The sequence below is a fragment of the Chaetura pelagica genome, unplaced genomic scaffold (assembly GCF_000747805.2).
Source record: "Chaetura pelagica isolate M959 unplaced genomic scaffold, ChaPel_1.0 scaffold159, whole genome shotgun sequence".
Lineage (NCBI taxonomy): Eukaryota > Metazoa > Chordata > Aves > Apodiformes > Apodidae > Chaetura > Chaetura pelagica.
The window spans coordinates 5,381,715-5,407,495 of record NW_009954555.1 but is presented as its reverse complement, the minus strand read 5'-3'; the positions used below and the strand labels follow the sequence as shown (position 1 = coordinate 5,407,495).

Here is a 25,781-nt window from a genome sequence, read left to right as displayed (position 1 = left end):
GGTTGCTGCACCTACTGAAAATCAGAGCAAACCTTCCTCCACAGCCCCAGAACACTGGCCTTGCTCCTCAGCAGATGAGCTGAGCACCCCGTGGGCTGTGCTTCCCTTTGGGAAAGGGATGCTTGTGCTGCCTGTGTCACCTTCCTGAATCAGCCCACAGCAGAAGGTGTTTTTTTCTCAGCCCTTAGTAACAAAACCTGGAGGAATGATGACTCTGTCCCAGAAGGATTGAAAGTGGATTTTCCAGCAGCAGGACACAGCAGGATTTTTAAGCCTGGGTTCCATTAGTTCTGGCTCATTCAACATTTTCTGTGCCAGGGACTCCTTAAAACAAAAAAGAAAACAAAAACACTGAAGATAAAGTATCTCCTCTGCAGTTCTTTCCAGCCTGCAGCATCCAGATCCCCACAGGCAACTGGGGCTGTCAAAATATTTGCATCTCCTTGAGAACCCACTTGGGCTGACTTAAGGATCTGAAGTGTCTGATGGAGCCCACCAAGATTCATGGAGATGAGGTTGCTCAGGGTGCTGCTGGGTGCAGAAAGGAGCCCTGAGATTAGTCTTGAACTGTCCTGCATTTACTGTTTCTTGGAATATCTTTTCCTCCTCCTGGCTGAGCTGAGGCAGGGCAGGTGGAACAGGCTTCTTGCTGCTGTGCAGGCTTTCTCCTTTTGGATGGAAAGGAAGGTGTTTTCCAGAATAGCCCCTGCAGTTACCAGCACTTTGCACCCATTGTGTCCTCTTGTGCTTCATAACATGCCCTGGGCTGGGAGATGGCTCCTGATACCAAGAGGATCCAGATGGATCTCCACTGAACTTCAGATGCTGGAGTGACTGTAAATTGCTTTCTCAGCTGCTTCTGGAAGACAAGAGTTTCCTTCATAATTTGTTAACAACTCATACAAAAAACCCATGTATCTGCTTTTATTTTTCTCAGCTGTGCTCCCATGTGCTGGTTGGCACAGAAGAGCAGCCAGAGATTTCCTTCCCAGGAACTAATGGTTCACTGTTATTTAGGGGGTTTTGTAGAACCATTCAGGCAAAATCAAACAACTAGGCTGAGTTGGGGTAAATATTTTCAGTGGACACGTACAACACATCTGCTGTGCCAAATATTTGTTGTTGTTTGTCTGATTTGCTTTGCTGGGGCAGTTTCATGTTCTGCCAAAGGAGCTTTCTAAAAATTGACTTCAAAAGTTTTATCTGTGTCTCAGTTTTCACGGATACACAACGTCAGATTTCCAGGAAAGAAGTGTCCCTTGTATTTATTTGTGCTTCAGATCAATCCCTGCTTTACTGCCCCAGCTCCCACCCTGGAACTAACTAGTGGGAGTTGTTAAAGGGACCTTCAGCCTCTACCTGAGAGCAGCATCCCCAGCCCTGCTGAGGGATGGGGCTGTGGCCACTGCTCCTGGTGAGGTGGCCATTGTCACCTCCCAGCACTGCCCTGGGCTTCTGGCTTTTCCTGGAAGGTGGCAGAGGTGTGGTGACACGGGTGCCATGGCTGGTCTCATGCAGCTGAGGGTTCTTGGGGGGTGCAGCTGTAGGACTGAGGAGGGAAAAGCCCTTTCCATCAGGGAACCCCTTCTGCCAACCCTGACCTGGAGAAACCTTGCTGTGTAAAACACAACTGCATGGAGAGCTTTTTGAGGAGCTTGGTATTCCCATCAGGATTCTGACAATTTTGTAGCCCTCCAGCCCCTTGAACATACCTGCTCCTGCTCACTAACTCTGCAGGGAAATGCCTCTTGCATTTTGAATTTAAATTTCAGTTACTAACAAGTAGTTTAAGAGAGAAGCTCAGAGCTGTGAAATAGTTTAGAAAAGGAGAAAAGAGCCAGGGGTGTTATGAGGACCTGGACACTCATGTTCCCAATTAAAGTAAATTAAGAAGTATTTTCTTAGCCTCAGTGATCACTGCTAGACCAGGTGGAAAAAAATGTCAGTGCACTTGAAAACCAGACTCCTCGTTTTACCTGCATCCCTGGTGAAATCACAACCCTGTTCTTCCAGCTTCCCTGTCCTACAGGAATTAACACTGCCCCGGGGGGGGGTTTGTTTTGCTGTGTTTCAGCACTGTGTACTACCCGGGCTACAGGCACCAGGGGAGCACCCAGACCATCTACAGGTGCTGCCCGGGCTGGTCCCAGCGCGAAGGTGACAGCGGCTGCTTCTACCGTGAGTGTCTTGGGCTGGGGGTTCTCCTTACAAATCCTGGGGGAAATGCTGTCAACACACCTTTTAGAAGAACTGGCTTCTGTTGTTGTTGCTGTTTGCTTCTGTTTTTTTTATTTTTCATTCCTCCCTGGCTGCAGCTCTGTGTCAGGAGGGCTCTGCTCTGGCCTGGGTTGCTCTCTGGGCTGGGGGAATGTCCTTGTTGCAGCACGACAGGCTGGGCAGAGTCGTTTCCGTTTATGCAGTTGCCAAATGCTGCTGAATGCTGAAAATCAAGCCCAAAATGTTGTTTTAAATTATGCCATTGGCAGAGTTTCTGGGAAGCTGAGTGGACTTTTCATTATAAACCCAGTAATTGCTGTCAGTGTGACCGGGGGTGCCGGGAGGGCTGATTTGCTGGCCAGTTGCTCTTACTCAGCATTCCTGAGAATTGCTTCCTTGGAAGAGGCAGCCTTTGACTAATTATGCACAGGCTGAGGAGCTGGGCGTGGGTGCTGTGCTCCAGCAGGCAGCCTGTGGCCACTTGTTGGAGGATGTTCTTCCCTGCTTCTCACCCCAAACTGCATCTGAGAGCAGGATTCGTTCATCAGCTTCTTTGCAAAGGGATGTGATTTTTATCTGCTTTGGAAAGGCCCACGTGTGTGTTAGGTACTAGATCTGTTATTTTTAAGGCTTGTTGATCTTCAAATTACCCCTGCCAGAAGTTAGAGATCTTTGTCTGCCCCCTCCTTTGGCCAAGGGTGAGCACTCAGGTTCAGGCCTGGTGGGATCCAGCAAGGGATGTTGCAGCATCAGCCCCAGAGCAGGGAGCAAATTCCCAGCAGGGGTGAGGGGGTGGCACTCACAAGGGTTGGAAGCAGAGACCCAGAGCTTGAAGCTTTAGGCTTGTGTGCCTGGCTTTCCTCCTCTTTTGTGTCTGCTCTAGTGTAAGTCTCTGCAAAACAGGCATGGGAGTATCTCCTTCCCAGCTGTGCAGGGACCCTGCAACGTGTGTTCAGATTTGCACGAGTCAGGCCAGGGACGTGCAAGTATTAATATTTAAGATGACTTTATGGTATTATTGCAGAAGCCAGAGGCAGCACTATCCTCCTGGGCCCCATATTCCTGCCTCCCCCTCCAAGCTGCCCTGCTTGACACGGGAGGCAGATGCTGCTTAACTCCCAGCTCCTTCCCCTGAGCTCTTGCAGCCACATCCAGCTGGGGAAATATTTAATTTCAAACTTTGCTTTTGAGATGTTGAGAGCAAAGTAAAACCCTCTCCAGAACCAAACAGAGGTTGATCTGAGCATATGTGTAGAAATAAATGTCACCATCAAGGCAGGACAGCACACGCTCCCTGGGGTTTATTATTAATTCTCTGCCTGGCTGCATAATGGAGCTCTGATCTGCTCAGAATTAGGCTTTGGAGCTGCTCTCCTGCCCTCGCCAGAGAAAAGCAGCTTTCCTTTGAAGCAGTAGGCAGGCAAACCAACAAAGCCTTTGGGATCCATCCTGCCTTGCCATGGAGGGAATGAAAGCTGGCTGTGCCCAGCCCCATTGTACAGGCCATTTTGATTGTAATTGACCTACAGTGTAGGAAAAAGTCTCCCACGGCTGCTCATCTTTTGTTCTGCAAGGGGCTGCAGACACCTTCCCTGTGCTTTGATGCTGAAAGCAAAGGTTTAAAAAAGAGAGAGAGAAAAAAAAAAGGTGTGTCTGGCAACCAATCTTCATTCTTCCCATTCAAATTCCTGCAATACAGGAGAGCAACCCCACTGTGCCAGAGGAAACTCCACGGGTGCCTAATAACCACTGTCAGTGAGCAGATAATAACCTCGGATGAACTCAGAAAAGTGTGTCCTGTACTGATTTTTCCTGCCAAGGAAGTGAGTCATTCCAGCCCGGAAGGAGGCAGAGAGAAGGAAATAAAGCTGCTCAGGGCACCCTCCTAACTCAGCACCCTCAGCACCTGGACCAGCCCTGGGGCTGCACAGGCTGCTCCCTGCAGGGTCCCTCTGGGGTTAAAGAGAGGGAGGTCCAGCTCTTTAGGAGACAGGATACCTTGCCTGTCCCTATTCATTTGAAATTTACTGCTGCAGGGCTGGGCAAACTGGGGGGGTTTGCTCCCTTGTCATGCACAAGCCAGTAGTTCCTGCTGCTCTCCTATAAATGGCTCCTGTTTTCTGTGCATTATTCCCAAGAGCAGGAAAGCCAGTAGATGTTTTGCAGCTGGAGTCTGAGCTGAAGAGCAGGTTACCAAGTCCTTGCTCCCACCTCTGTTATTTCAGAGTGAGAAAGAGGGTGACATGCTCAGTTCAGTGGCATCTTAGCAGGAAGGGCATGAAGGTGCAGATGGAGGCCAGGAAGGTGCCCTGAGCCTGGTTACCTGCAGATCCACCTCCACCCCTGCTCTGGTGGCTGCTGGACTGTTCTGGTCATTGTCCCCCAACTCTCTCCATCCGTCTGCCCTGGGCGCTCAAAGCATCTGGAATAATATTCCTGGGATGGGCAGCTTGTGTGTTTGTTGTCTCCTTTTAGCAGCCCCAAGGGACAGCCAGCCCTGGTGCTCTCTGCCAAAACAGCCTGACACCAGCTCCAAAAATTCAGCAGAAACTGCTGCCAAGCTGCTGGTGGGGTTTGGAGGTGGGATGTGACCTTTGGCTGGTGAGCATCTTGAGTGAGATAAATGTGCTGCCTCAGGGAAGCCCAGCCAGGGTGTTGCATTGTTAGGGGATATTCTGCTTCATCCATGGCCATCACGAGTGGCCCTGCACCCACTGGCACAGCTCTGCTGAAGTGCAACCAAGCTCTGCCAAAATGTGTCAACAGGATTTGTGGCCCTTCCTATCTGTCTTCCTATCACTGATCCTGTTCCAGGAGCACAAAGGTGGGGAAGGCTGGTGCTGTTGACAGCTTAATTAGAGCTGTTGGACACCCTGCAGTAGAATCACTCCAGAAAGGGCTTCTTATCCTGCTTTCCCTCAAAGGCTGGCATCTCTTCCCTGCAGGGCTCCCTCTGCTCCAAATGCTGGCCTGCTCATCACTTCTTTTGGAAAAAAAAAAGCAAGCCAAGCCACGGGATGTTTTATTAGGGGATGTTTTTGCCACTGTTGACTGGGGTGCAGCTGCTTCCATCGTGCTTGGGTGTGAGACTCTGACCCTTGGCAGTGCTGTTTGACAGCATGATGAACTGGGAGGTCCCAGCACCCTTGTGGGTACCAGTTGGGTGGAGCTGTTGGGGCTCTCAAACCCTGCACTGGTGCCTGGAATGAGAGACCCTGCCCCGTGGCAGCCCCTGTGTTGAGGGGACCCGGCGTGTGCCCAGGCTGGGGCAGAAGCTCCTTTTCCTCACGTGCAGGTTTGTGTCTCTCAGCACTTGCAGGGGAGGAAGTGGCCAGTGCAGAGCTGGGGGGACTCAGAGCCCGGGGGCTCTGCTGGGAGCAAGAAGCTTGGCAAGAGATGGAACATGTCATAGAAACACCCTGTAAAACAGCACCGAGGCCAAACAGGCCAGAGACTAAAGGCTCCACAGAGACCTCACGAGTCTCACAGAATATTTGATTCCTTTGTTCCTCTCCTACTGTGCCATTTGAAATTGTGACAGCTGGACTTGCTCAGAGCAGCCCCTGGAGCTGTCAGGTCTCACCTTGTAAAGGCAGATGCCAGCTTCCCTTGCAGCCTGCCTGCTTTTTGTCCCCTCTCCTCTGCTGGTAGCAGAAGTGGGGGAGCTTGTTGCAGGTCCATTGCCCTCTGTCCTGGACCATTTATCTTCTCAGACCTGGTTGGGAAGGAAAAGGGTCAGAAGTCAAGACACCCTCTGCATTTTTAGCATGGCATCAAGTCCTTTTCCTGCCTGGCTACTGATAGATTGATTTTCAGACTAAGCTTCTCAGTTTCAAGTGGCCTCTGAGATGCTACTTAAATTCCACATGGGTTCAATAACACAGTTAAAGCCCTTGCTGATTAGGACAAGGGGCCTGCATGTCTGGTAATCCCCAGGATCTCTATTTTCAGCTTGAGATGTTGAAAAGCTAAGCCCCACCAAGTCTACAGCTCTTGGTCTGCACGGAGGAGCTGGAGCTCAGCTGCAGATGTTGTCTCTGTGTCCTTGGGCCAGAACGACATGATGAGGCAGAAAGGCACTGAGGAGAGCAACAAGTATGGAAGAGGCTAAAGAGGAGACCTTTATGAGAAGATGTAGCACCAGCAACCTTGCCATGGCTGCAGTGTGACCTGTGAGCCATGCAGGAGGGCTGGTGCCAGCTCAGCCCTGCCCACAGGCTCTTTGCTGGGGCTGGAGCAGCAGTGGGGCCAAGCAGGGAGGGGGCTGCAGCTGGGGAGGGGGCTGGACAGACCCCAATTGGTTTTTAATGGGCTAGCTCTAAGAAATGGAACACCTAGGAGAGCACAGCCCAGCCAAGGAGTGGTTTAGGCAGCTCTGGCCATCGTGTGGCTGTGTGGCCAGGCAGCTCCTGCTGTCCCTGGTTGTCTTCATCCTGAATTTTTATCCAAACCTCGTTAGGATCATGATTTGCTCTGATTTTTAGCTAAGGTAGAGGCAGAGCCTGGCCCTGGGTAAAGAGGGAGAATTAATGTTCATTTGTTGAGGAGGTGGGAGGAAGTACTGGAGTATGAGACACAATGAAAACCCCTCTGAGCATCCCCAAGGGCTTGAGCAGAAAGCAGCTGAATTTTAATCACCTCATTAAAAGCAAAACTTTTATTAGTCACAAATGGCCTATTAAAAGGCTCCAGAGTGAGTTACCCTGCGCTGAACCACGTCTCCTCCTGCCAGCTCTGCTCAGCTCCAGCATCTCCTGGCTGAGCAGGGCAGGGTGCCCCGGGCAGGGGCAGGCACAGGAGCAGCTCCCTGGGCTGGGCTGCAGGTCGGGAGGCTCGGCAGGAAATGTGTTGGGTTAACAATTTAATTTCCCTATTAGGCTGACTTTCCTTTGTGCATCACCTCTTGGCTCCTGGAGGTCTCATTGTTTTGTCAGCTGAAAGGCTCTGACTGAACTTCTGAACCTTTCGCCTGGGATCCAGCCCTGCCCTGGTTAAACCTGGGGCACAAAATCCCATGGGAGACCATCCTGGTCCAGGCAGAGAACCCTGCTGTCCCTCTGTGAGCCTCTGCCTTGTAGCAGAAGTGCTGCTCCCCATCCCTCTTAGACCAGCCTCTTCTCTCTGCCTTCCCAGGAATCCTGCCTTGCTAAACCCTTGCAAAAGCTGGTGTGCAGCCTGGCCAACAGGAGATGGTGATGCTTTCTGTAATTTATCCTTTCTCTCCCATTTCCCAGAACAGTGCTGTCACCCTTTTCCCAAATTTCCCTTGCACTCAATCCTGTCGCTCTGAATTAGGAGCTGCTTTGCAGAAGGCTTGGGAAGCGCAGGGGAGGGAGACCCACAGGCCCCTCAGCCCCCCTGGGCTGGGAAGTAGGTTATTATGATTTCCACTCTGTATGTGCCAGCCTGAAGCACAGAGCAGGGAATTGTCCGGCTCATTCAGGAAATCTGGGACATAGCCAAGAATAACACCCAGATCTTCTAATCCCTGGTTTGTGTCCCTGCAATTGCTTCTAATAATTTCCATTGTTGTGCTTTGGGTCTCACTGAGCTGGGGACTGAGCACCCCTGGCAAACTGGGCACCAGGGGGCCAGGATCAGCTTTCCTGGGACCCCAAACTCCCATTTTTAGGTGATTAAGTTGAAGAACTCAGGGAAACCCAAACCACCTTACTATGCAATCTGGCTGTTCAGTCAATTCCATCTAATGGAGCTGAGGCCTGAAGGAAAGGCAGGAAGCAAAGTCAGCCCTTCTCCCAAGGCTGGAGCACCTACCTGCAGGTGGGAAGTGCCAAGGAAGTGCTCCCTGCCAGGAGCTCCTTCTGCCTTGCCACATGGGGGGATGTGCTCAGGGATGGCAGGGGCAGCACAGCTGAGCTGGGTGCTGGGCAGCCTCCCAGCCCCCAGTGCTCTGCACCAGCAGCCCAGCATGGGAGTGATCCAGGATTGCTGTGGTCCCCAGAGATACAGGGCTGTGAGAAGTGTCTAAAACATTAGATGAGAAGATAACTGGCTTTCTGAAACACCTTTTCATCACTGTTTCATTACTTTGGGTAAATGAATGGACTTCAATACTACCTTTGTTACTAAATGATCCTTGTTTTTTTTTGAGGGGATTTCAAAAATCATCAGGTCCTTAAAAGAACCAACACTGAGGCTTAAGTATTTCAGCTCTAGTGCATCTAAGGTGCAAAGTCTGGGGAGCTGGGATATTGGTGAGAGAGGGTTTGGGAGGGGCTGGCGTTTTGTCCCAGGCTGGAGAGCTGGGGCAGCTGCCAAGGGAGCTCCTGCACAGCCCCACAGCTGGGCTCAGGGGGCTGTGTTGCAAAAGAAATGTGAGAGAAAACATCCTGACAGCAGGTACGTAGCTCTGCCTGGGGAGAGTGTGTGTTTTGGTGGCAAATGTGCAAAATATTCACCAAAACCTCCTTAATTGTGGCCTGGGTGGGAAGCGCTGAGAGAGGCAGAGCCAGGGGTGAGCTGAGGGGGGGGAATTAGGAAGTCAGGGTTTGTGTAGGAAAAGAATAGAGCCAAGATTGGCAATAAGGAGGATTCAGTGGTAGGAGGAGAAGGGTGGGAGAGGTAGCTGTTAGTTTTCCATGTGGCTGGAGGCTGCAGCTGGCTGTGCTGTGGTCAGTGCTGTGTGAACACCTGGCAGGGTTTGGGCACCGCCGGGTCTGACTCTCCCTGAGCCCCAGAACAACCTGCTGGTCTGTGTCTCTCTCTGTGTCTCTCCAAACACTCTTCAGGGGCAGGGTACTCCAGGCAGCTTCCTGGCTGGTGAGCTTTGTGCAGCTGGTGAAACCTTCCAGCATCCAGGAGATGTGAGGATGGGAATCTGCCCTGTGCTGACCATGTCCCCTTTGTTACTCAGAGAGCAGCGTGGGGTGAGAACCTGCCCTTGCTGCCCCAGTCACCTTTGGTTTAGGGGATGCTGGTACCTCAACACGTGATTCCCTCTGTGCAGCTTCCCACAGACTGTATTGGGAGGGAAGGGTCTCTTCACTGACACCCCCAGGCTCTGGGCTTCCTTTATGCAGAGGCAGCACCTCCTCTTTCCCATCCCTGATTCTGTGTTTATGTCTCAAAATTCCAAACTACCTTCAAAAATGCTTTGGTGATGTTGTGCCTTTATCTTCTGATGTTCATGAAATGTCCTGCCAATCTGCCCAACAAATGCAAACACTTCCTTGCACTGTTTCCATCTGTGGTTCCTTTTTCTTCTGAATGCACAATAGGTGTGTTGGAGTTGGCACAGAGTGTTTTGTGCCAAGTATTTTGGAGCCATTTTTGAAGCCTGCACGGGGTGCCTTTCCTCCTCAGTTGTAATGACACAAAATGACATGTGTAATCACAAACCTGCTTCTTCTGTTACTAATTAGTTACAGCTTTAGCTGGAATGAAGAGAAACTGGGGGCTCCCAAGTTGCAAATAAGAGGGAAACGTTACAGATGGAGCGTGTGGGGAAAACTCAGGCCAGTGAGGATCATTTATTTAGTCTGTCTGCACCCCTGAGCCCGGGTAAACCTCATGCAGGAGATGCTGCTGTGTGGTTTTCCCATGTGAAGTGAGTTTAGGGTGAGGAATTGCTAAATTCAGGGTGCAGGACTCTGGAGTCAGGCTGAATCATCTCAGGCTTGTTCTTGACCACATGAAATCCTTGAAAACCCTCTACCCTGACCTTTAAACAGTGCTTTCCTTCCTGGGATGCCTCAGCTGTAACACATCAGTCCTGCTGCTGCTCCTGGCCCAAGACTGTCCCAAATCCAGCCTGGGCTGAGCAGGATCTCAGGGCAGGTGAGTGGGAATGGTTGGACCAAGTCCTACCATGACATCTCTTGCACCAAGGAGACAGGTGAAGCTCTTCTTGCTCCCTGTTTGCCACAGCTTTTATGGAATGTTTTCCTGCCCAATCCCATTGTTCTTGGACTTTGTTACAGTTTGTTCAAGGAAAGAGAAGAGGGAAAGAAAAAGAGGAGGTGCAGGAAAAGGAAAGAAAAGAGCAATTGGCCAGCAACACAGCTATCTCCAGATCAGTGAATAGAGAGAAGAATTCATTGTCTGAATTGCTAAATGGACTTAAAAAGGAAGATGGGCACTTGTTCTGCGTCCCTACACTTTGACAAAGCCAGGCACACATGACAGAATCACTTGTTAACAACATTTCTCCTTTTGAGATGAGTGTTTTCTAGTGGGAAATATAAAATATTGGCTGCATTTCATGAGTTGCAAGAAATATGTGCTTCACTGGGAAAAGCATATCCTTGTTTGTGGTTTTATTTAGATGATTTGAAAAGGTGGATTTCAGAAGCCTAATTGAGCATTCTCTGTCTCTGTGTCCATTTTACACTTCACTTGGTGAGAACAGAGAAATGGGGCTGCTCGGGCTTAACTTACAGTTTAGCTCCATTTCAGCCCCTCGGCCGTGCAGAAGGTGACGCCACGTTTGGGCAGCCAGCTCGCCAGGAAAGAGGTGGGAAGAAGCTTCTCCTGGTTTCTTCCTGCAAGATGCCTCCCATTGCACAATATATAAGTCATCTTTGTTGCCACGAGGTCTGCTTTGAGGCTGCACGAGCCCTTGTCTGATGATTTTACTCACTGGGAAAGCCTGATTTCACCACAAAGCATGAGGCTCTGCTGGTGCTTCCCTGTGAATTCTCATTCACACTTTAGGAAAAGCCCTTAGACGTTGCCTAAGGTGTTTCACTTCCCCTCCTAAACTTTGGGAGACTTGATGTACAGTTTGAGTCAAAAAAAATCTCCTTTCCAAAATGGTTCAACAGTGTTTTTGTCACTGTTTGGTAAAGGGCTGCGGGAACTTCACCAGTGCCTGGGTATTTATTAGTGCACGTGCTCTTCCCACTGGGCTCTCAGGAATGATTCTGTCCCTCCTCCTTGCAGCTGTCTGCAGTTATGGAGTTTGTTTCAACGGTGGAAATTGTGTGGAGGGATCTCCCCAGCTCTGCCACTGCCCCCCTGGCTTCCAAGGCCCTCGCTGTCAGTACGGTAAGAACCCTTCACCCCTCCCTTCCTTCTCAGGGGATAAAGGGCAAAGGATGCCCTGATATGTTGGGTTTTTTTAATCCAAGCCATTGTTTTATCTGCAACACTCAAATAATCTTCCCTCCAACTTTTTTTTTTTTCTTTTTTTTGGCCACTGTAAGGTGTGGGGAGCTGGGGTGTTTGAAGGGAAATGCTTATCCTGAGGTGCTGTGCAATGTGGCTCCTGCCCAGCAGCCTTCCCTGCTGGCTGCAGCAGAGGGTCTGCTGGAGCTGGGGAAGGAAGCTGATTAAATTTGGGGCACACAAAGAAACCCTGGGGTCGTGGCCCGTGGCCTGGGGGAGCGTGGCAGGGAAAGTAGTGAAGCTCTGACTGGCTGGATCAGCTGGATCTTTGGCTGGGCTTTATCTGGGGGTTGCTAAGCTTTATTTAATTAGTCTTTGGGAGATGAACTCTCTCCTGAAGCCTGGTGAGCTTCCTATGTTTGGTTATTCAGGGATGTTGTGATTTGGTGATGGGAGCAAACAAACAGCTGCTGGAACCAGGGTGGTTCTTGCTGGGAGGAGAACACTGTCCAGGGAAGGGACTGTCCTTGTCCTCCCTCTGTCTGCCAGGTGCAGAGCAGCAACTCCTGCTCACACTCTGGATTTATAACAGCACATTCAATAAGATTTGTGTCGGTTTTCTTTTGGTTTGTCTTTGTTTGGGTTTTTTTTTAACCATTCTCCAGCCACAGGGTCCCTTGCTCTCCCAGAAGGGAGGTCAGTTTGCAGAGGTAGAGGAGCTGACGTTGGGATAGTCCTTGGCAGGAGCTTTTCACACCAAGAAGAGCCAGAAAGGAGCTTTTCCTGCAAAACCCTCCAACCCCAGAGGAATCAGAACAGTGGGTGGAAAGGTGACTGTGAGTTAATCAGTTCAGGGAAAGTGTGTCCCCCCAGGAGGATTTCAGAGGGCAGACTCCAGGTCTTGCTGCTGTGCCTTGTGAGGAAGCACAAACACCACGGGGCTGCAGCTGCTCAGGCACATTTTTCATGGTGCATCTGTTCGAAGGAACTTTAATTGTTGTTACAATCTCAATTTAGAAGTGCTTAAAAGGCTCTTAAGTCACATTCAGATAATACCTTTAAAGAAAGAGGATTCCTTCTGTCAAACACAAGCTGTAGATTGGCCAAACCCTACATGTTAAGTAAGATGAAGAGGAAGCTGCTTGGTATAAAAACAATTTGCAGCTTGTTTTGCTTGTTTTTTTTTTCTTTATGTTTCTAAACCAGTCCCACTGCAGACACAACAGTAGCCTGAGCCCAAAGTATTTATCTGGCAGTGACACTCTCCTATCTGTGGTTTAAACACTCTGCTTAAAATACCTCTTCCCTCTCCTCCCAAAGGGGTCAGTGTGGATAATTCCCGGGGCTGTACCCGGCCCTGCTCAGCCTCCTGTTTGCTGCAGGCTTTTCTAGGAAATAAACAGGCCTTAAATAGTCCCTGCAATATTTTTTTTGGTCATCGCTTCTCTCCTGTAAATGAATAAAACCCACGTTGGGTGTTTTCCTGCACAGAACCTGAGGGGCAAAAAGCATTTTCACATTTGGAAATGTTTAGCAATTCCTGCTGTTATAATTGGCTGCAGCTTTGAAAATAAAGGCCACGTTTGTGAGACCCCCAATATCCCTTTCCTTTTTCTTTTTTTAAAGGGAAATGATTGACTTATTTGGGAGAGGGAGAAGTTACATCTGTGGTTCCACTGACATTGCCCCCCTTGGACAAGGGACCCAGAGTTGGTGCTTTGGGTCAGTAAAGGTCAGGCTGGGGAGGGCTGAGCTCGGGTTTCCATTTACTGCCCCACAAAGCTTTTTGTTGTCTCAGGAGATTTTACCTTTCTGGTGGTGTTTGGGTATGTGCCTCTATGTGGAACCTGGGAGCAAAGTGCAGAACAATCATAGGGAAAAGCTTTTGGAACTTACTGAAGTTCTGACCTTTATTTTGAACCTTTAAAGTGTCTTTACTCAAAATCTGGTTGTAGCAGCAGCTCAGAGGAGCTTCTTATCTGATTCGTTCATCTCTAACGTGCCTGTCACCTTTTAAATAAATGTCTGCAGTCCTGAATAATAAATGTCTGCAGTCCTGAATACCTGTGGTCAGACCCTCACCTTCTGCACGTTGGCAAGTGGTGGGGATGGGCTGCAGCACAGGAAAGGGGGGATGGCCAAGGATGCACAAATTATGGCTCTACCTGATGTTCAAGGGAAAAAATCAACATGAGCTCTTTATTTTGGAGCCAGCTAATTAGAAGCAACAGGGAGGAATGTGAAATAGAGTGGATAAATCGTTCTTTGTGCTGCTTACCCTCAGTTTGTAAATGTTAATTGTCCTATTGCCTTCTCTAAGAGCAAAGCCCAGCTGACTGGGAACATTCCTTTGCCTTTGCAACCTGAAATACTTTTTGTTTCCAAGTGATTTACGTTTTGTGCTGAGGGCAGAGGGGACCCTGCCCCCCCCTGCTGCCAGGACAATACACCTGTGTCCTGCTGCCTTCAGCAATCTGCCTGGACAGGACTATCTCCTCACTTGGAGGGCTGGAAGGAAGGAGATGGGCTGTTGGAAAGCCCAGCCCCAGGCAGGATGTGCTGCCTGGCTCAGGACTTCCACCTTCTCCTTTGTTTCCTGGTGATGTGGTGGAAAAGGTGATGAATCCCAGCTCGTGTCCTCAGGGCATGTTTTGTGCAGGAAAGGTGATGGACATGGGACACCAGCTCGTTGGCAGGCAGAGCAGCTGAGCCTGGGGCTTTGCTCCCTCAGCCTTGGTCCCTCCTGAGCACAAACCCCAGCCCCACTGCTCAGGCTCTGCAAATGATGGAGCTTTTCCCTTACCTGTGGGTGGAGGAAATGTGCAGACACCACAGACTGGGGACAGTGTCCCCCCTGCACAGCAGGTTACTCTGCAGGCATCCTCAGAAAGCTGGCCTGGCTTTCAAGTTTCATTTTAACCCATTTCCATCCTGTTTTTAGACAGACGTTGCCCTTGAAAAACTCAAGAATACCAGTGATGTGGCTGCATCAGCCCAGCTTGCAGGGAAATGATCCTTTTCTGGTCTGTTTCTCAATGGTTTTGATTATTTATAATATTTTCTAGAAGCCACAGTCCTTGCCACAGAGAATGTGCTGACTGAGGATCCAGGAAGATCCCAGCCACAAACTCATCCTTCCCTTCATCTCAATTTCTTATTGACTCATGTCAAGGGTTTTTCTTGGGAAATATTTTTTATTTTAATTTTGTAAAATTTCTGGTGGAAACCTTATTGTTTGGATTCTCATCTTCCACTGCTAAAAGTACTCAGAGTGGGTCACTTCTGGGCTGATCAGTCACTATTTGTGCTGGTTTTTAATGCTGGGATGGGAGCTCAGAGGCTGCTTCAGATTTGGGGAAAGACACATCACAGCTGAGCAGTGATTTTTTTTTTTTCTCCTCTGGCACCTCTAAAAGAAGCTGTCCTGGTATTTTAGGTGGTGGTACCTTCTTGAGAAATAGTGCCCCAAGATGGAGCTGTGAGGTATCTGACTGGGATGAACCTGAGGATGGTCTGGGGAGCTGCTGGTGAGGCTGTTCCATGAAAACATCCCGCAGGGAATGAAGTTGCTCCACAGTGATGTTTGTGGTGTCATTCATCTTCCAGAAATCCCTGTGTCTGATCTTAATGGTATCACTTTTTTCTTTTCTGGAAAGAAATACAGAGATGTTTGTTTTCAAGGCAGGACTCTGTCCTGGCCAGGCTCCTATCACACCCTGCAGCCCGGGGTGTTTGTGCTGGCCAGCCCGGAGCTGCAGCCACCCCGTGTTTACCCTGGCAGGAAAGCAGCAGTACCCGAGCTGTCTGCCTTCCAGGGCTGAGATGCTGTCCTTCCTGCTCCCCTGAGCTGCTGGAAGGGGTAATATTTGGGCACTCTCCAGCAGCAAATGGCCTCACTTTGAAGCAGCCTCCTCAGAGGGGCTGTGCCAGGTCTGCCAGGAAGGTCTGCACTACCTCCTGTTTACACCTCTGCCTCTCAACACCTTTTCTCTTGGCTCTTGCATCTCGGTGGCTTTTGCTGTGCTGTCAGGGTAGGGATTTCTCTTCTTTTTTTCCCTATGCCACGTGGCATCTCCCACCTGCCACGGGCAGGGTTTGCTGAAGCAGCAGAGCAGAGGCAGAGCTGGAGCAGAGCAGCATCACAAGGGCTGCAGAGGCTGCTTGGGAGCTGAGGAACCAGCTGGGTTGTCCCCAGCTCCTTCCTTATCTTCCTTGTCTGGTAGATGAAAGGGTTGTAAATGGGGTGTTGGAGGTTTGCTTTGGGCTCAGACTCTCTTTAGGAGCTCCCTTCTTTGAGCTTGGGTATAAATGACCCTTCTGTACAGGGCTCGGTGCTGGGAGGGAGGGGGTGGCACAAAGCCTGGGCTCTGCTCCAAGCCTGTGCTGCCTTCCCAGGGATCCCCAGACCACCCCAGGCTTCGAGGTGCAGCTTTGGTGAACTCATAGTACCCCAGGGAAGGAGCAGAGCCCAGGACCTGCACGCCGAGGGGTCCTGCCTATGGGGCAGGGTCCTTCCCTCCGTGGGAGGGTGAGCAGCAGGGCCCCTGTTGTTTGTGTCTCGTCCTGCACATCAGCTGCTTGGCTCCAGGGTTGGCTTCCCAACAGCTTCCTGGTGGTGTGGATCATCTCAGCAACACTCAGGCCTGGGGGCTCCTGAGGGATGTCACTGTGCTGCAGGGACAGGACCCTCCCTAATTAGCTGGGCTGTGTTTTGAAGGATCAGCCCCACCAAGTCTTCTGGAGCTTTGCACAAAGGAGAGGTCAGCTGTGAGCAGGGGCTGTGATCAGTGTCTGTGTCTGCAACACCAGCTGAAATGGCTTTGTCCTTCAGGAGACCATGTCTGTCCCTTTCTTTTCTAGCACTGCCCTCATGTACACAAGCCTTTGACATGTCATCAGTGTTGTTTGATTGACTAATGACCTTGTTTCTCCTGCTGATCTGGGGGAGCTGCTCAGCTGGAAGCCTTGGTGGGGTGTTGGGCTGCTATGGGCAGGGGGTGGCACAGGGAGGGTTTCTGCAGCCCAAAGAGAAGCACAGAACTGCAAAGCACTGGAAGGTGCTGAAGTCAAAACAGGAAAGGTTTTGGCTTTGGAAGTGAAGGAAAAGCCCTTGTGTGACAAGGCTGGTCTGGACTGGGGTGACTTCCCTGCTCCAAGGGGACCCCAGGGCTGATTTCAGAATGACAGTAGCAAGATACTGTGTTGGATGTTTCATGGGTTTGCAGTTCACAAGGCTGATTTAAAATCCATTTGTGGGCTTAAATAGCAGGAATTGTTCTTCAGCTGTCAGTTTGCTGGAGAGAATCCACTGTTAATCATACCAGGGCTAAATTAAGCAGAGCCCTTCCCCAGCAGCCAAGAAGTCCCAATTCCTGTATTTACAACCAGTATCCTGGTATGAAGGTTTAGCCTTCTGCTGGGAAGGGGAGAGGAGCCTGAGCCCAGAGGAGGCTCTGCCAGCCTGTAGCACTGCCCGTGGCTCTGCTCCCTGGGCTGCTCTCTCTTTTTGGCTGGGGCAGGCAGAGGAACAAGGGCAGCTTGTGCAGAGCTCTGCTTTGTCCTGTGCTATCTGCTTGTGCATCAGCCAAGCTTTAGGTATTTCATGGTTGGCAAGCAGGTAGTGCTGAGCTCTTTGAAACTGGGAGAGGAAACCAGCCAAGGCTATGAGGGGTTTATTCAGGTTTGGGTGTTGTGGGTTTTTTTTAAATCTTTTGTGCAGTGAGTTTTGAAAAGAAGGGAACACGTGCTGAGGCTGGGGCAGCAGCTGGACTTGTGCCTGTGCAAGGAGCTTCCTGGCCCCTCCAGGGGTGGGAAGATGTGGGTCCCAGTGTCCTCCCCTGAGGCACACACCGTGTTCACCCCGTTTTCCTGACCTGACCCCAGCTTGGCAAAGCTGGACTTCAACACGGGGCAGTTACTCCTTGAATCACTTCATATGATTTGAGTTTCTAAAGGTTAACTGGAGTCCAGCAAACAGCCTTTTGGATATATAAATCACATTTCCACTGTCCAGCCTCACTGAGGAGTGATGAAGCACAGGCAAAAATATTAATGACACTTTTGTTTGAAGGAACATGATAGTGGGAAAATCTTTAAAGGCTTCAGTGGATTTGAAGCATGCCTGTCTTTATTCCTTTCAAGCTTTGCTTGGATCAAGCTCAAGAGTGAAGGATTTCATTATCATTTCACAGAGGTGCTTATATTGGGTGACAGAAAACGTCCAGCTCAAGTTCTGTGGATGGTTTGTAGCCTTCAGCTCAGATGTTGACACATAAATGAGAGGAATCCTATTGCTGACCCTGCCCTGGTGGGAAATATTCGTAGGGATTTTTACTGCTCCTCGTGTTAAGGTCTGTCAGGGGTAAGACAGGCTTGGAAGGGAACTGGTGGTTGTGCCACCTGCAGGAGACCAGGTCTGGTCTGAGGGATTTGTACCCTGGGCCAAGTCATGTGAAGTGCTTGATTCTCTCTTCAAAGTGCTGCAGGTTTTCCCTTTAGTGAAGCCTGAAACCCCTCGGCCCCCCCACCCCGTGATCCCCTCCTGCCTTATCACCACGGCCCAGTGTCAGGCCCTGCTCCAACCTCCCTCAGGGCTCCAGGGGTGTTTGCAACCTCCTGTGACCAATGAAGACAAACGGTGTTGGCAAAACCTCAGCGACTCGCAGGGCTGAGCCAGGGGCTCCAGAGTCTGCCCCAAGTATTTCCTTCTCATAAACCATCTGTTGGAAGTCAGGCTGCAAGCACTGAGGTGAGTCAGGGGATACTGATATAGGAGAAGGGTTTATTTTCCAAGCAATGAAAAACAGTCCAGTCTGAAAAAGGGCCACGGGGATCCCGTTGGGTAACTGGGAGTGAGAAGAATTCAATCTGTCAGCCAAGGAGATGGTGCTGAATCCTTGGAGTGTTGCTGGAGAGGATGAGACCATCCCCCAGGTCTAGGTAGCCAAGGGCCATCCCAAGCTGGCCAGCACTGGCCCTCCTGGCTGGGCTTGAGCCCAGAGAGAGCAACAATGAACTGTAACCAGAAGAGCTGCCCCTGGGCCCGGCTGAGCTGTGACCCCCCAGCCTGGGGAGGGGGCAGGAGGGGCTGGGGAGGGGCAGAGGGAGCAGGAAAGCTCAGGGTTGCTGCAAACCTGCCTGGAATGTTCAGAAGTAATTTCTGCTTAAATCCATCGTGTAATAAACCCTGGGCATGTTATGCTTTTAATTTCAGGGTTTGGGAAGGTTGGACAAGAATTTGTTTTTATTCACTAGGTGCTGCCTCCTCCGAGGCATCTTTTTACAGCAGAGAACATCTTTTAACCAGCCTCTGGAACTCCTTCACCCCGGTGCAGCCACAGGTTCCCCTTTCATTGGTATTTGTTTGCTGTGTTTGGGTGGGTTTGGTGCTCCAGTGTCATTTGTGCAGCCACACAAGAAACAAACACACCCTGAGATTCCAGTCGTTACAAACACTTTTTTTCCTCGGGGAAGGTGCTTGGAGGGTTCCCCCTGCAGAGGTTGAATTAATGAGAGTTATGTGAGAAGGGGAGGACACTTTCCCCTCTATCCTTGATCCAAGTTCAAGTGCTTGTGCATTCCTGTTGTGCAATGTGGCTTTTTTGCTTGGGCTGAAGCTTGTGCAGCCCAGACCCACGTGGAGGTGGCTGATAGTGGAGGAGGAGGAGGAAAATCCCCCACTGACAACCCCACACACAGACCAAGGGTGGCACCAGCCAGCACAGGAGTTCTGTGGTCACTTTTTTACTGCGAGGTATGAAGATTGGTATCTCTGAAAGCAGGAATCCCCCTGGGCCTGTGGAACCAGGTTCATGGAGCAAGCTCAGGAGTTTGTGCCCCTGCAGCTCTTTTCTCCTCAGCTTTCCATGTGCTCAGCTCGAGGTCACTGATTTACAGCTGCCTTCTGCTTTTGAATTATTACTGTGGGCATATCCCCATGTATGAACAGTGGGATATCAAGGTGCACACATGGCTGCTGGTATATTAATACCACCTTAGAAATATGTATTGCATGTAATGGTCCTGTCACTGGGGGTGACTTTCAGTGGGGTGACTCTTCACCAGACTGAGGAGCCTTTGGGCACAGCCCTGTGCTTCCTAGGAAGCCAAGTCCTGGTTCCTCTCTGTGCTCCTGGTCCCAATAAAAAGCTGGGTCCAGGCAGCCTTTCCTATCCCGGGGTGAGATTTCCTAGTCCCAGAGTGGCTGGTTTCCTCCCAGACATGTTTAATTTGATGGGACTTCAGCCAGTCGTGCCCCCCGGCCACGTGTGCAGCTCTGCAGACGTTTGTTCTGTGCATCACTCAGAGCTGTGGGGCCTCTGCAGCCCCTTCCCCTTCCCCTTGGCTACAGGGACACCTGTTAGACCCTCAGTCTGGAGCAACCAGCCAAAAAAAAAGGGGTTGTGGAGGCCAACAGGTGGTTTTAGTTTGCTGGATGTGAATGTGTATGAACTGTCTGTCTCTCTGCCTCCCCAGGCAAATCAAACTCCAGTTGGGTCAGGAAACCCCCCGTGCCCTGCAGCAGCCAGCCCGGGGTGCCTGCAGGCAGCACCTGCTGCTTTGCTTTCCATTGATCCTGGAAGGTGAGCTGAGAAGCCTGGCAGGCTGCAGGACACTGTCACCACTGCTGGTCCTGGCCCTGGGCAGGCTGGTCCTGCTCCCTCTGTGCAGTCATCAGGAGGTTTGTAGGGGGAGAAGTGTTTGATCTTTTCCACCCTGCTAAGGGCATCTGCCTTTCTTGGATGCCCTCAGTCCAGGCTTCTCCCAGAGGTCTTGTGAGTGGCCAAGAGTTGAAATACATTTATCACTGGTTTGAGGTGGGGCTGTGGCAGCAAAGTGGAACAGCCTGTGTCTGCAGATCCAAACAGGGATTTTTAATATATATTCATTTATTTAAATATTTTTTAGAGATTTAAGTGGCTTGCTTAGGGACTGCCTAGATCACTGCCAGCAGTCCAGAGCAGCTCTTGGCTCTGCTAGCCAGGAGCTGTTTTGAATCATTGGTAATGGGAGTCAGTTATGCTGATTCATGGTCCTGATCTAGTTGTCAGACATCAAAGGGCCCAAGTCCTGCTGTCCAAGCATTCAGCAGGCTTCTGGGCTCCTTTCCTAATTCAGTGTGCAGGGGATGCAGGGGGTGGGTGTGTCTGAAGCTGTTCAAGAGAATCTGGGGGATATTGAGCCTCCCCTCAGCATCCCTGGTGCTTTGGGAGGCACCTTGGGTTGCAGGCAGCAGATGCTGAGGTGATGGCTGCCAGATGTGTCAGTAGATGATACCTCTTCTTACCAGCTGCAAATTGTCCATCACTTCCTCTGCTGTGCATTTGCATCATGAGAAGCTTGAATTCCCACCATTTACTGATATCTCAGATGTTGTTTGGCTTCTCTTTAACTGAATAAGTGCTGGGCTTGTGCAGCCCAAACCAATCACGTGTGGAAAAGGCAAATAATGTATTTTGATTTCTATTTGTTCAGCAGCTCAGTTATGATTTGCCTAGATAAACTTGCATGGAAAATGATATTCTACATTTGACTTGTGAAACGAATCCCTAGAAAGCTCCAAGGATTTAAGTGAAAGGATGCCAGAGATGTTTTTATACTTATGTGAGAAGAAGACCTGGCTTTTCACTTTATGGTCTCTAGAGTAACAGGATATGCTCTTTAAAAATGCACTTTTTAAAACTCCAGAGATGGTTAAGAAGAGAACAGTGAGCCATGCAGGCAGTGTGGATACACAATGCACCACAGCATGTCTGGGGAGAAATTTGTTTTGAAAATATTCACCCCTCATGCAGGCTTTTAATCAGAAGGATTTTGAGGTTTCTGTGAGATTTCATGTGCTGCTCGATACATACTGCTCGTTTAGTTCTGTGAAACACTGTTTTCTGAGTCTTTTGAAGTTCATTCCTCCCTACATGTATTTCCCAGACAGAATCCTTCAGAAAATTAATTTCTTGTAATGTTTTTTGAGGTCATTTTTATTATTTTTGTTTCCAAACCTAGCAAAAAGCTTCATTGTGAGGAAAAAAAAGGCACAGATTTCCTTTCCTGAGAACTTTCTGCTGCTGCTCCCACCTGTGCTGGGCTCCCAGCAGGGCCTGGGCTGCTTGGGCAGGGAGGCAGGAGGGGCAGGATGCTCAGGGTGCTCCTACAGCCAAGCTGCAGGAGATAAGGGAAGTGTTTGGAGAAGCTCATCCCACCATTTTCCATTCTCCTGTGCTGAGATTTCCCATGGCTGGAGCTGCAGCCCCTTGGCTTGGACCTTCTCTAATGGAGCAGCAGAGAGAAACTGGAAATGCGTAGGAGAAGCAGATGTAGAAAATGTGCTGGGGGAAGCAGCAGATCAGGTAGTTTTTCTGGCTTAAAACGATTTAGGCATGATCCCCCTCCACTGTGGTCTGGGAAGCTGCCCTGGGCTGCACAGCAGAACTTTCTCCTCGCAGATAAAGACATTATTTCCGCCTTCGTTTCTGCTCAGGATCTCACCTCATTAATGGGGGAGATTTGGGAATGTCGAGTATGTGGAGTATCTGGGTACCAGAGCTGCCCCACAGCTCCCTGGGACAGGCACTGGGCTCCTTCCCTCTGCACCGAGGTGTTGGCTCTGGCCAGCAAACTGCTTTGAACTTCAACAGCTGCTGCTTCCAGGGCTGAATTTCAGGTTTAAAACATCAGATTTACACTTTTGCCTTTTTTTTGGCCTTTTTTTTTTTTTTTTGGCCTTTTTTTTCCCCCCCCTCCAACTAGTGAATTGAACAAGAAGCAAGTAGCAATGACCCTTTAATCAGAGACAAAAGGAAGTGTGTATAAATGTCTTTTGTGGCTTGGCAGTAAACTTGCTGAGGACAACATAAAACGTGCTCATTAAATGTTCTTTGGACAGTATTGCTTTTTGTTTGCAGAAGCAACGTGATGCCTCAGCCCACCATTAATTGCCTAATACCAATTATGGCACAAACAAGCCATTTGCTATTGTAACTTTTTCCATTTATTTTTCAAGGTTCTTACTCTAGACACCTATTAATGCATCTGGGACCACGAGTGGCTTTTGTGGTGAAAGATAAATACTGAGATCAGTGATCAATAGTTTTACACAGACCATCCTGTGCTATAAATGTTACTGCAGCTCTTGAGAAGCTCACAAAATGCCTCCCCCCTTGGCTGCTTTGTAGTATTGAACTTAATTATATGGAAACAAAGAGACGAGGAGAATCCCTGGTTTTGGATCATTTGGGGCCAGCCCAGAAGCATCAGTTAATGGGTCAAAGAAGGGATATTCAGCAGATTTTAAGCCTTTGTTCTTAAGATATCTTTGTTACTAAGTTAAGATGCTCAGCTTTGAATGGGCATTTCTGTATTCTGTTTATGGACTAATTTGCATAATTTCTGTTTGTGCACAATAACATCTTACAAACAGCTACCAAACACGTTTTCAGGGTAACACTGTATGGGAGCTAGTGGTTCTGGTTTGTTCTTTAAGCCAGAATTGAGGGGCTTATGTTGTCTGCATCGTTAGGGACAGACAGATCTCTGGGTCCTGTATCAGACTGCCAGGAAAATGTTGCAGGCATCTGTGGGGATGCTGCTCTTCTGGGCTCTCTGGGAGAGAATCCTCTGGGTTTGCAATCACACCTGGAGCTTTGCTGCACCACAGGTGTGCCTGCTTTGTTCACTGGAAGTGTTTTTCTAGAAATTCACTTGTTTTGCAACACTTTGGTGAGCAAAGGCAGCTGAGTGTGCTGGTATCAGCAGAGGGAAGTGGAATTGTCCTTTGTGGATGCAAAATTAAAGATCAGGAATAATTATGTTAAAGTGAGTGCTTTGTTCTTGGGTTTTTTTGTTTGGTTTGGTTTTGGTTTGGGGTTTTTTGTGTTTGTTTGTTTGTTTCACTGAGAGGAGAAGAGAACTGTGATTTCTTTACCCTGGTTAGTCTTCTGCTTAACTGCAGGTGGGAAGGAGGAGTGTTGGTGCTGGTTTCATGTCCCGGGAGAGTGAGGTCCCCAGGTGAGCAGCACTGCAACGTGCAGCAAAGCCACTGCCAGCCTTGGCTGCCTGATCATCCCAGCTGGAAGGGCTGGAGGGGCAGGTGTGGCTTCTGATGGTTCAGCTGGATAAATGCCTGGTCCATATAGTGGAAAAAACATCATCAAACACCAGCCGGGTTGCTGAGCTCCCGAAGGGAAGCCTTGGAAAGGCTGCCAAGGGAGCTGGATTTTTATATTGCCTCCATTATACAGTGTGTCAAAAAGGAATTCTCTCCACTCCGGAGAGGTATTTATAGTCCGTAAGGTTTTATGGCAGAGTCTGAGGTTCCTCTTGCTGAGCCTGGCCAGGCTCTGGTGGGAGCAGGGCTTTAGAGCCTGAGGGAAACCTTTGGAAAGAAACTGCCTGGCTCACTGCTCTGTGTCCTCAGGACCTTTGGGGAGACAAAGGCAACTTGCCAAGGCTGGGAATGAACTGGGCAGGGCAGCAGGGAGTGAGGTTTCCTCAGGGAAACCAGTGAAGGTGTATAGGAAAGGGCAGAGGAGGAGAGCATCCCTGGGGATGGGGCTGGAGGAGGCCTGGCAGCTGGGAGAGGTGATGGGCAGAAATGCAGCTCTGTGTTCACCCAGACTGAGCCACTGAAATACTTGAGCTTAATTTTCCTCTTCTTTAAAAAGATGAACACCTTAAAGAGTAGCCAAAATGCTTTGCAGCTTCACATGGCCCATCATGTCCAGGAGCTGAGTTTAAAAAGATCTGCAAAGCTCATAATCAGAGTAGGTCAATTTGCTGTCTTGTGCAACTTTCAGTCCATAAACATTTCAGGCCTCACCTGTGCTGCTGATCCAGGGTGATTTCACAACCTCATGTATTTCTATTTGTGAGAAGTTTGATGGCAGCCAGAAGTGGAGCTGCAGTCACTCTGGGGTGGCTGTTGCTGAGCAGGTTTGAGATTGCACAGCCAGGGTTGGGTGTGTGGGAAGGGTCCTGCATGGTAAAATGAACCCAGGGGCTCTGCTCCACCTCTCCTGGAACCCCCCAGAGCTTGGCTCAAACCCCCAGTGCCCACATGTATGTACATGTATGTCTTTACCTGCTGTTCCATTTTGTACATCAACGTGTCCTACCAGGCAGAAGTGACTCACGTGCTGCCCTTCCCACCAGAGCAGGGACAGCCCGTGCACAGAAGGATTGTGACAAGGAAGGAAACAGAAAAGACCTCGAAAGAGTTGGAGAAATAAGGTGTGAGTCACAGGCAAAGCTGAGAGGATGTCAGTTTGGGCAGAAAATTAGGGAAGAAATGATGGATGAAGACAAAAGCCTGTGCAGAGCAAGGAGAGCTGCCCCCAGTGAGTTTTGCCTGGGCCCTGCAGGAAGCTGGGAGAGACAATCTGCTGCCTGCAGAGCACGTCGGGAGGGGTTTCTTGGAAGGCTGGGCTCTGTTTTTTTTCCAAACAAGAGGTTTCCTGGAGGTGCTGCCTGTCGTGGCTCTTCTGCTGTAGCTCTGGTGTTTGCAGGGCAGGAGGAGCTGAGGTTGGTGCAGCCCGTGGACAGACACTGAGGTTGTGGATGGGCAGGTGGGCAGGGGTGAGAAGGAGGAGCTCCTGAAAGATGGGAAAACATGTAATATATCCCCACAATTTCTCTTTTTCTGCAGCAGGGGAGCTCTGCCCTGCCTGAGGCAGGGGCTCTGTCGCTGGTTTTTTGGGGGTGATGGTAAAAGTTCAGCAGTGGGGGAAGGGCTTCATCCCTGCAGTTCCCCATCCTGGCACCAAATATCAAGGACCCACATTCCCCAGGTCTGTCTTTTTCCAGGCAGCAGTTTGGTCCCTGCTGTTCTCCTGGATGTATCCTGGGAGAAAAGGGGGTTTGTAATGACTTGGATGCCAAGTCCCACAGGGTGCTGAGTGGGAAAAGAGGGAAACAAAGCAAAAAAGGCAAAACCAGCAAAGAAACCTTGTCCTCCCTACCAAGCATGGACTTTGTGATTTCTGGTTTGCTGACAAACTTTTCAGACAGGTTTAGGGGGGAAGCAGCAAAGCTGCAACACTGATGGGATTGTGCTCCAGCTCTTGGCTCCTCAGATTGGCAGATTTTCAGAGAAACAATTGAAAATAATTTCTTTCTACCCCAGTTAAGCCAGGCAGAAGTGGCTCTGGGGAAGGCAAGTTCTGGTGCCTCCAGGTGATCAGGGGGGCTTGTGTGGGGGAAAATATTCGATAAGCTTTATTGAACAGGCTGTGCTATAATGGCTGTGAAAGGGAGTAGCTCAGTCTCAGGACATCACAGCTTTGGGGTTTTTTTCCCAATACAGCTGAAGGTTTTTAGAAAAATCTTTCTTTTTAGATAGAGACATGTTTGAAGTGAATGGATCCTGGGCTGCCAGAGGCCCCTTCCCAGCTCCGAGTGGGGGGAATTTCCTTAGGGCCACAGGGAGGGGACAGAGTTCCCTCTGCTCCCCCCGGGCTGCTCCTGGGCTGTGCAGCTCCCCTGGCACCCAGGAGGGAGGTTTTCCT

The 25,781-nt window shown here is 49.9% G+C and overlaps 1 protein-coding gene across 1 annotated transcript in view; it reads left to right on the top strand.

Annotated features, from left to right (window-relative positions):
* Nucleotides 1–25,781, top strand: part of MEGF6 (multiple EGF-like-domains 6) — an 84,105-nt gene that overhangs the window by 4,574 nt on the left and 53,750 nt on the right. Inside the window, exons 3-4 of the mRNA XM_010005284.1 lie at nucleotides 2,075–2,178; nucleotides 11,119–11,223. Of these exons, the coding sequence (XP_010003586.1) occupies nucleotides 2,075–2,178; nucleotides 11,119–11,223 (209 nt within the window). The remainder of the gene's footprint in view (nucleotides 1–2,074; nucleotides 2,179–11,118; nucleotides 11,224–25,781) is intronic.